Source organism: Mauremys mutica, chromosome 5 (assembly GCF_020497125.1).
Source record: "Mauremys mutica isolate MM-2020 ecotype Southern chromosome 5, ASM2049712v1, whole genome shotgun sequence".
NCBI lineage: Eukaryota > Metazoa > Chordata > Testudines > Geoemydidae > Mauremys > Mauremys mutica.
Genome location: NC_059076.1, coordinates 92,031,768 through 92,041,929, shown reverse-complemented (window position 1 = coordinate 92,041,929; position 10,162 = coordinate 92,031,768). Strand labels below are relative to the sequence as shown.

General features: G+C 48.2%; 1 protein-coding gene across 1 annotated transcript; it reads left to right on the top strand.

Moving 5' to 3' along the window:
• The first annotated feature begins 7,905 nt into the window (after positions 1 to 7,905).
• Positions 7,906 to 8,304, top strand: LOC123371780 (SCAN domain-containing protein 1-like). The gene has a single exon (XM_045019655.1). It carries the CDS (start codon positions 7,906 to 7,908, stop codon positions 8,302 to 8,304), a length of 399 nt encoding a protein of 132 aa, XP_044875590.1.
• Positions 8,305 to 10,162: the final 1,858 nt, after the last annotated feature.

Here is a 10,162-nt window from a genome sequence, read left to right as displayed (position 1 = left end):
TGGCAGTTGAGTGAAAACCAAGGGAGGAGACTTGTATATCTCTTGGAATCTCCAGCAACAGGCGGATAGCTGGCCCCTTGAACCTTATCGTTTGACCACCTGAGGCCCCTCCAGACCACGGGTAACTATTGTTTGGTGGTGCTGTAATACTTCTGCATATCTGTGTGTGCTGGAAATCTAATAAAATAGTAATTTTGGATAAAAGTACTTTGGGTTTGTGCCAATCTTAAATCAATGGGGACACAGCCCATCCATCTGATTTAATTTCCTGATACCACCTTGCAAAGAGTAAAGTTACCAAGAGCTTTGGGTTGAAAGAACCCCAGATAATATTGAGCAGTGCAGATATGGCTACAGGTTTTGCATCTGTTCTGGCAGGGTGTGGTGCTGCTTGGAGTTGGTGGGTCCTGGTCTGTGGGGATCTTGCTTCTGATGGTGTTTGGGGATTGTTTGAAGGCCAGAAGAGGGGATTCAGAAAAGGATTCCTTTTAGGATGTGATCCTAATTGAGTTTGGGTTGTAATTATTTGATCATAAACCATATGCATTCCAGTGTGGGGTGGTAAGTGACAACTAGAGGTGCATTGGCATAGGGGGTTTTATTTCTGTATTTTCTTGGGATATTTGGGTGGCCCATTCCACCATGCAATCTACCTCTCTGGTGGAGTGTCTTTATCTAGTGAAAGCAGATTTACATGTGTTAAGGTGTATAGCCCAGACTTTCTCCTCAGAGCATATTCTCTGGTATCTGAGTGCCTGGCTCTAGAGAACAGATTTCTCAGTGTGTTTGGGGTGGTTACTGGGTCTGTGAAGGTAGGTGTGATGATCTATGAATTTCTTGTATGTAGCCGTCTGTCAGGTTCCATTGCTGAAGATGATTGTGTGTCCAGGAAGCTGATGCTAGCATGGGATTGCTCTAATGAGAGTTAAATGAATGGTGGCAGTGGTAGAAGTTATGGTGGAAATCTGAGTGTGTTTAGGTCATCTGTCCAGAGGATGAAAATTCAGGAATTTGATGCTAGTGTGAGGATGAAAAAAACCCCATATTCTAGGCAGGTGACCTAAATTCCCTTATAGATTTCCACCACAACTTCAACCCTTGCCACCCATCCATTAAACTCTCCCTAGAACACTCCCACTCCCACTAGGCAGGCCCTGGTTTTATACCAGACAGTCCTCTTCTTGGCTGGTTTGTCCCCCATCCAGTACTAAGACAAAATTGGACATGATTGGACAAAATTGGATAGATGGGGGGAACACCATTTTGAATAGTGAGCCACTCTGCCCCCACTGGTGTGACATGATACACACGCTGCATTTGAGATTATACTGGTACAGACAGGGTAGGGTACTCTTGAAAATAGCATCCCCCATGATATTGCACACACTGTGCATACAAGGTGACACTGGCAGGGGTAGGACCATGCTATTCCAAGAAGTGCCAGAATATATATAAATTATATAGAATACTGGTCAAATTTGCAGATGACACAAAGCTGGGGTGGAGTTGCCAATACTTAAAGTTTAAAATTCAGAGGGATCTTGATAAATTGGAGAACTGAACTATAGACAACAAAATGAAATTCACCAAAGACAAATGTAAGATCCTGCACTTAGGAAAGAAAAACCAAATGCACAAATACAGAATGGGGGAAAACTGGCTTGACAGCAGCACTGTTGAGAAGTCTCTGGGAGTTGTAGTGAATCATAACCTCTGCATGAGTCAGCAATATGATGCTGCTGCTGCAAAAAGCAAATCACGGGAGGTGATAGTACTGCTCTACTCAGCGCTGGTTAGGCCCCAGTTGGAGTAACGTGTCCAAATTTGGTCACCAATGTATAGAAAGGATGTAACAAAACTGGAAAGGATGCAGAGGCAAGCAACAAAGATGATCAAAGGGATGGAATGCAAGCCATATGAGCAAAGGTTGAAGGAACTGGGTAGGTTTCATTTGGAAAAGAGGAGATTAAGGGGGGATATGATAGTGGTTTTCAAATACAGAAAGGCTGCCATAAAAAAAAATGGAGGAAAAAACTGTTCTCTCTTGCCACAGAGGGCAGGACAAGAGGCATTGAGTTCAAACTACAGCATAGCAGATTTAGATTAAATTTCAGGAAAAAATTCCTAACTGTAAGAATAGGACAATGGAACAGACTGTCTTGGGAGGTTGTGGAAACTCCTTCACTGGAGGTTTTCAAAAGGAGGCTGGATAGCCACCAGTCTTGAATGGTTTAGACACAACAAATCCTGTATCTGGGCAGGGGGTTAGACTAGATGATCCTTGCAGTCCCAACTTATGAGTCCAAGTTGGTTACAAATAAAGTACCATTCATGGCTCAAATGTTTGTGATGGGCAAGTCTGCAGCTGGGCCCACTGGGTAAAAGGTTTGCAGTGCAATAACATCCTGCAGAGCTGTGAGAGTGCGATCTAAAATATCCCTGATAAGAAAAGGAAGGGTTTTAGTGTGAATGGAGCTTCCCCAACTGCAGTGAAGCTATTGAAGGAATTGTTTTTTAACAAGTCCCTACGCACCACAGGCAAATATTAGCTTGAAAGGCTACTACTCCACTATAATGAAAGCCCTAATGGATTTCAGAACCCAGCTCCTGGATAGCTGCATCAACTTCCCTGGCAAAGCACATGACAGAGGTTTTCAAGAGCTCTGGCTTGTACGAGAAGGGACAGAAAGGGAAACTTTTTTCTTCTTTCCCTACACAACATAGCTACTAACAGAGGATCCATGAGGAATGGGAGTGATGGTGAGGGTAAGCATTGGAGGTGGTGAGGATAGGAACATGAGACAGTGTCATTACAGAAAGATTGGGATTCAGAAGAAAGAAGAGGGGGAAGATGGTAGGAGGCAACTGGTGGAGACAGTGTTAGCTCGTGTTTAATGCTTGTACAACTAGAATTGTTGGGAGAAAAACTCTTAAGAAGGAAGCAACTGCCCCACTTTCCAGTTCACAGTTGAGAAAGCTTCTAATGTTATAGAGGAACAAACAGCAAGATAATGATATGCCCTGGGATTGCATGTGTGGGAGTTGTTGAGAGGAGTTGTGCTGCTGGATCAGGAAAACAGCAGAGTGGAAGTAGGAGACTTGTAGTGGACATAGTCTCAATAGTCATAGCGTCTGCAGCAAGAGTGAAACAAATAGAAGTTGGGGGTAAGGCAGGGTTGGTGAGATGGTCCTTTCAGGGAGAGGAGTGAAAGAGTCAGGTTGATGAATCTTCCCTCTTTAACAGGCGTGATGGGAGGCTAAATTCATTGATGACTGTCAGTCATTCAGCTACTACAAGGATGGGGCCAAAGAAAAGCCAATAACTAAATTCTATCCCCTTCCCCGCCTCAGATAAGTCCTCCAGTGATACCAAGGAACATCAGACTTGACACTGCCGGGGGAAGTGAACACAGATTTCAGGCTTTGTATGTAAGACAGTAGCAAAAACGTGAACAACTCCAGGCTGATTTTCTCTATTAACATCACAACACAGGCTGAGACTTAAGTGCCAGAACTCTGTTTCTGCTGGGTCTCTTTAAACCCTGCTTTCAAGGTAATGAGCTCCAGCTAATAAGACTTAACTGACTATTGGATTTCTTCAACATGCACTTCAGCAAAACAGCAAATGCTCCAGGGGGTGGGGGACACTGCAGAAATAAACAGCTTATTATGCATCAGTCACAGCTAAACTGAAAACACTCAAGTGCACTTTGTTTCAAGGCTTAACTCTGAAGAGACAGGACTCCTGTCAAATTCATGGGGCGCATGCAAGGAGCAAGGTTCCGTGTCTGTCACAAACTCATTGTTCAGTGCCATGTTCTGACACTTTTCAAACCAATTACATAGCCTAACTTCCAGAATACATGACATTCTGAAACTGTTAATCCCTTTTTCATTGCCTCTGACTACCCTTTGGCTTATTTGTCATGTGTCCTAATCACAAATTAATCATTTGGAAAAGCACAAGACAAAGCAGCCCGGATGAGCTGGAGAATGCTTTAATGGAGCCATATTTGGTGGCCTCATTGCTGGCATTCTAGAGAAATGGAAATTTGCTCTCTCCCCCTGAGATGCTTACATGATTGATCAGTCTGGACAACATGAATGTATGTTATTTTCCTAAGGATTTGTGAGATGTCCTTCAAATATTTTTTTAAACTTTCTTGCTCCTAAACTCCCTTTTAACTTTAGACTAATGACCATGAAAGCTTAATTTATACTCAGGCTGGTATCTATTATATCATTACTATAATCAGATGTGTTTGACTACAATGGAAAGCTCTAATGGCACTGAAATGTTGTGTATAAGCTCTTTGGGGATAGACATCTTCTCTGTAAAGTTGCTAGGCAGTTGTGACTTCCATGGCTATTGGTACTGGCTTACATTGCACCAGCAACTATCCAATGAGATGTTGGACAATTAGAGAGTACATAAAGATCATGGCAAATACCACACTACCGCTCCTCCGTGACCTAGAATATCCCCCTCGTCACTGACTAAAATAAAGAAAACCCTTCTGGTCTCATGACACAGCCCTCTTTGTGGAAGAAAAGGATGTTTGCAGAAGATAGTCTGAAGCCTGGTCAGCTGCCAGTGTACCAAAACAACAACTCTGCAAGTGCCAGGCTTCTTCTCCACATGGCATATATGGACAGCTCTTAACTTGTATCTGCACGCAACATGGAGGATGCATATACTTACTCCATAGATGGAAAGTGAGGAAATCACTGAACTGCAACTGTCGTGTGGTACTCTGGGCTGGATAAAAGACCTTAAGATCCACCTCTAGTCACACCGTTGCATTCACTGTTCCACTATTGCCACATGAAAAAAGAAGGTGGTGCTGGTCGCACCTATGGCTCCGCACAAATAAGAAAAAAGTAACTGCAGTTTTCTAATTAAAGCAAGATCACAGAAGGGTATGAGTCCAATGTCTCTACAAGTGTATGCTCAAAGCTATCAAGGAGTTCCCCGTTGGATCATGTCATGGTTCACATTTATCCCTGGTAAAAAAACTCCATTGATTTAGTTGAAGTTATACAAGGCATCCATGTAGCACAACATGTTTAAATAATCCCTCTTCATAATTTCAGTATGCTGAACAGTAAAGTTATCTTAGAGTGCAAGTGTTGATGGTTCTCTCATTGTTCTACTTCTTGGTTACTCAAATTAGGAAGCATTTAAATCTATCTGTTGCAAGAGCTCCACCGTGTACAAATACAAATATGCAAAATTTGCCAATATCCTTTAATACACAGTTCAGCCAGAGACAGAGCTACCTCTTCCACTTTCCAGCTCCAAGAATGTCTTCTCAGGAGAAGTGACTGAGAGTTTGGCCTGTTTTCATTTGTTGTAACTTCTTTTCTTGTGTCACTGCCAGTTCCAATAACTTTCAGCTTTCTTCCCATGTGAAATGCTTGTTTCTGGTATCTCTTTCCTCCCCCCACCCCTCCCACCCCCGCTTTTGCTCCATATTCACTAGAAAGGTAATAGTAAAGTTTCCCAACAACATGCATTTGTTTTGTTGCAAGAACTCCCTGCCATTGGTAAGGTATTTTAATAATATCTTTACAGTAATGCAGACACACTGGGATGAAATTCAGCCTTTCCGCTCATGAATAACCCACAGAAAATTTCTACTAGTGTCAGCGCAACATTTCTGATCAAAATTCTGATTAATTTGAAATGCACCACACACTTCAGCGAGCAACACTCACCTCAGATTGTGATCGCAATCGAGCTGAGCCCCAGCTTTGGTAGGAATGCTTCACTGAGCCCATGAAGCTGAAACACAGATTGTCGGACAATTCTCTTTGAGGTGACGCCTCAGCATGGAAAGTCAGAGCCCAGAAGAAGAATGTTTGAGTGAGTGAAGATGGGGCTATAATACACTTGAATTACAGGCTTAAAAACAGCAAATCAATGGAACAATTGTAAACTGCCTTGCATCTGGTAAACAGCAAATATGCAGAGACACCCCTTATGTAGTTCACAACTACACAGAACATCAGCTGGGCATGTTAGGAATTATACATTTTTAAAAAAAACCTATACAATAAAACTAAAATCATTGTGTTACCTTGCTTAAGTGCACACATTTTGGTGAGGAAAGTTACACAGCCCTCTATCAAGTGAGGCAAAACTAGTACCAGGAAAAAGGTAATTCCACAAGTTTCTAGTTCTCATGGTTTTCCTTCCATTAAAAATGTCCACTAAACTGAGAAAAAAAAAAGGATTTTTCACAACCAAGTTCCTAAGTCATGTACAAGGATAATAAACCCTTAATATTGGGCACTCTTATATTGACTTCTACCTGGACAGGTCACAGTAATTTACAAAAATTAGTGAACTAAGCCTAACAAAGCTCTTGTGAAGTAGGTAAGTGATGGTTTTCCCATTTACAGATGAGGAAACTGAGTCTTAAAGAAGGTGACATACCCGAACGCACACAGTAAATTGTAGAGTCATGATTAGGACCTAGAACTCATGACTCTCAGTCCTGCTTTTTAGCTGCTAGGCAGTGTGTCCTCTCAGAAAAGTACAGTATAGTCAACTTAAATGTTCTAAACAGAGGGACAGGAGTACACTCAAGATCCCAAGCTAGCCTCATAACATCCAAACACTCTCCTGTCCCTATTCCTGGCACAATAAGAACAGCCATACTGGGTCAGACCAAAAGTCCATCAAGCCCAGTATCCTGTCCTCTGACAGTAGCCAATGGCAGGTGCCCTAGAGGGAATAAACAGACAGGTTATCATCAAGTGATCCATGCCCTGTCACCCTGTCCCAGCTTCTTGCAAACAGAGGCTAGGGACACCATTTCTCCCCATCCTGGCTAATAGCATTGATGGACCTATCTTCCATGAATCTATCTAGCTCCCTTTTGAACCCCATTATAGTATTGGTGTAGCAGGGTGGACCCTGCTCCTGCCCAGAGGGGCTTGAAAAGCTGCCTGCCAGGGCTTGAGAGGCGTGGCTCTGGAAGCTGGGCTGAGTAAGGAAGTGGCCGCAGCTGGGGCCACGCCCCAAACTGAAGCCCTGGGGCTTATAAGAAGGCAGGGAAGCCAGAGCCCAGACAGTCTCTCTCTGCCTTCAGAGAGAGATGGGCCTGGCTGCTTATGAGCAGAGGTAAAGTACCTGGGTGAAGCAGGGCTGGGAACAGGCTAAGGAGCTGGGGAGCTCCAGCCTGGAAAACCCCAGGCTGCAGCCTAGTGGTAGGCCACAGGTACTGGGGATTGCAAGGGGCGACCCAGGGGTAGGAAGAGCACCAGGTCCAAACCCCTTTGCCTGTGACGAGAAGGCGGATACTGCAGTCTGTCCCCGGAGCTGGGGCTAGAGCACGACTGGGCAGTAGCCATTCTGAGGCGAAGCGGAGAAAGCAGGGTGAGGGTCCCCCGGGGAGGGGGAAACCCAGGTAAAGGGGCACCGGGGTCCAGGGAGGGACACGGGGCCGATAGGAAAACAGGCAGATCACCGGCCAGCAGAGGGCGCTCCGGGCTGAAAAAGAGCTAATTCCCCGGAAAAACCAGCAGGAGGCGCCGTGGCAGTGAGTAGCCCGTTTACATATGGTGGAGAATGCGGGCATAGCGGTCCGCCCCTGATACAAGAGGCCTGGGCACGGACTATGGGACAGTTGCCCAGAAGACGACGGCCCTAGATAGAAAATGGAGTCAGAGACCCTTATTAAACTCCTGGCCGAAAGCCAGCAGCAGCAGCAGCAGCAGCTCGTGCAGCAGCTGGGGGCCCACCAGCAGCAGCTACTTCAGTCCTTGGGGGTCCAGCATCGGGAGCAACAGACCCAATGTCTCCAGCAGCTCGCCACCCTGTGGCCGAGCCCCGGTGGCGTCGCACCAGGGGGGGCCGCTTCACCTGCACCCCCTGCGCCACCCGTGCGTCTGGCCAAGATGGGGCCCGAGGATGACCCCGAGGCGTATCTGGTAACCTTCGAAAGGGTGGCGGCAGTAGCCGGGTGGGCACCAGACCAGTGGGCGATCCTTCTCGCCCCCTATCTGACGGGGCCCACTCAGAGGGCCTATCGGGGCCTCCCCGATGATGAGGCCCGGGTTTACGCCCGAGTGAAGGCGGCCATTTTGGATGCCTTTGAGGTCACTCCAGAGACCTTTCGACGACGGTTTCGGGGAAAGTTTTACCCTCCGGGCGTCCGGCCCCGGGCTGTGGCCCAGGAGTTAAGGGATGCAGCGACCCGATGGCTACAGCCTGAGCATAGAGCCTCCGCTGACATCACAGAGCAGATAGTCCTCGAACAGTTCGTGCACATCCTCCCGACTCCCGGGAGGGCGTGAGTGTTGCGGCACCGTCCTCAAACCCTGAGCACGGCCATTAGGCTTATGGAGGACTTTCTCGAGGCCGAGGCCCCTATAGGACCGGCCGCCCGGGCCCCGAGTCCGGGACCGGGCACTCAGAGACTAGCTGATCCCAAAATGGTGGAGAGACGGTACAGAGACTACTATTGGAGATCCTGTCGAGCCCGGCTCGCCAAGCAGCAAGCGGGTCTGCTTCAGCTGCGGCAGGGGAGGGCACGCGGACCTCATTGGAGCCCAGACACCTGGGGCAGGAGGCCGGTGCCAAGGCCAAGGAACTGTTGGGCCTGTGGGAAACCAGGGCACTTGAAGCGGGAGTGCCCCCACGGAACTCGCAGGGCCCAGCCAAGCCCAGAAAGAAGGGCTGAGCCCCACAAAACTGGGGCCAAGGCAGGGGGGAGGCCTCGAGGGTGCTTCCACTGCCACCCCAAGGGCCACATCATGAGGCAATACCCCCTGGGGCAGAAAGGGGATGTGCTTGTAACTGAGGCTCGGTCTGGGACCCCCCGCCAGGAAGGGGTAGTCCAGACCGAGGCCCCTAAGCAGAAAGGGGCTGGGGCAAAACGGCCTCGCCGTAATCAGGGAACCCAAACTGAAGGGGGAACCCACAGAGGACCAGGGAGGTCTATGGTGGGGACCCGGACCCAGGGGGAAGTCAGCAGGCTGCTCCAAGCACTGGAGGGCCTGCGACAGGAAAGAGATTCCCTGCGGACCCAGCTGAGGAGAATGCTGGGCCGGTAGAACACCCCGCCTGCCCCCCCCCCCCCCCGGGAGGGGTTCTTGAGGGGGAGGGTGTGTAGCAGGGTGGACCCTGCTCCTGCCCAGAGGGGCTTGAAAAGCTGCCTGCCAGGGCTTGAGAGGCGTGGCTCTGGAAGCTGGGCTGAGTAAGGAAGTGGCCGCAGCTGGAGCCACGCCCCAAACTGAAGCCCTGGGGCTTATAAGAAGGCAGGGAAGCCAGAGCCCAGACAGTCTCTCTCTGCCTTCAGAGAGAGATGGGCCTGGCTGCTTATGAGCAGAGGTAAAGTACCTGGGTGAAGCAGGGCTGGGAACAGGCTAAGGAGCTGGGGAGCTCCAGCCTGGAAAACCCCAGGCTGCAGCCTAGTGGTAGGCCACAGGTACTGGGGGTTGCAAGGGGCGACCCAGGGGTAGGAAGAGCACCAGGTCCAAACCCCTTTGCCTGTGACGAGAAGGCGGATACTGCAGTCTGTCCCCGGAGCTGGGGCTAGAGCACGACTGGGCAGTAGCCATTCTGAGGCGAAGCGGAGAAAGCAGGGTGAGGGTCCCCCGGGGAGGGGGAAACCCAGTTAAAGGGGCACCGGGGTCCTGGGAGGGACACGGGGCCGATAGGAAAACAGGCGGATCACCGGCCAGCAGAGGGTGCTCCGGGCTGAAAAAGAGCTAATTCCCCGGAAAAACCAGCAGGAGGCGCCGCGGCGGTGAGTAGCCCGTTTACAATTGGCCTTCACAACACCCTCTGGCAAGGAGTTCCAGAAGTTCACAGTGCGTTGCGTGAAAAAATACTTCTTTGAGTTTGTTTTAAACCTGCTACCTATTAATTTCATTTGGTGGCCCCTTGTTCTTGTATTATGAGAAGGAGTAAATAACACTTCCTTATTTACTTTCTCTAGACCACTCATGATTTTATAGACCTCTATCATATCCCCCTTAGTCGCCTTTTTTCCAAGCTGAAAAGTCCCAGTCTTATTAATCTCTCCTCATACGGAAGCCGTTCTATACCCCTAATAATTTTTGTTGCCCTTTTCTGAACCTTTTCCAATTCCAATCTATCTTTTTTGAGATGGGGTGACCACATCTGCACTCAGTATTCAAGGTGTGGGCG

What these genes read in the sequence shown, in the direction of transcription:
- LOC123371780 (XM_045019655.1), top strand. Translation starts at nt 7,906, where the DNA reads ATGGGGCCCGAGGATGACCCCGAGGCGTATCTGGTAACCTTCGAAAGG.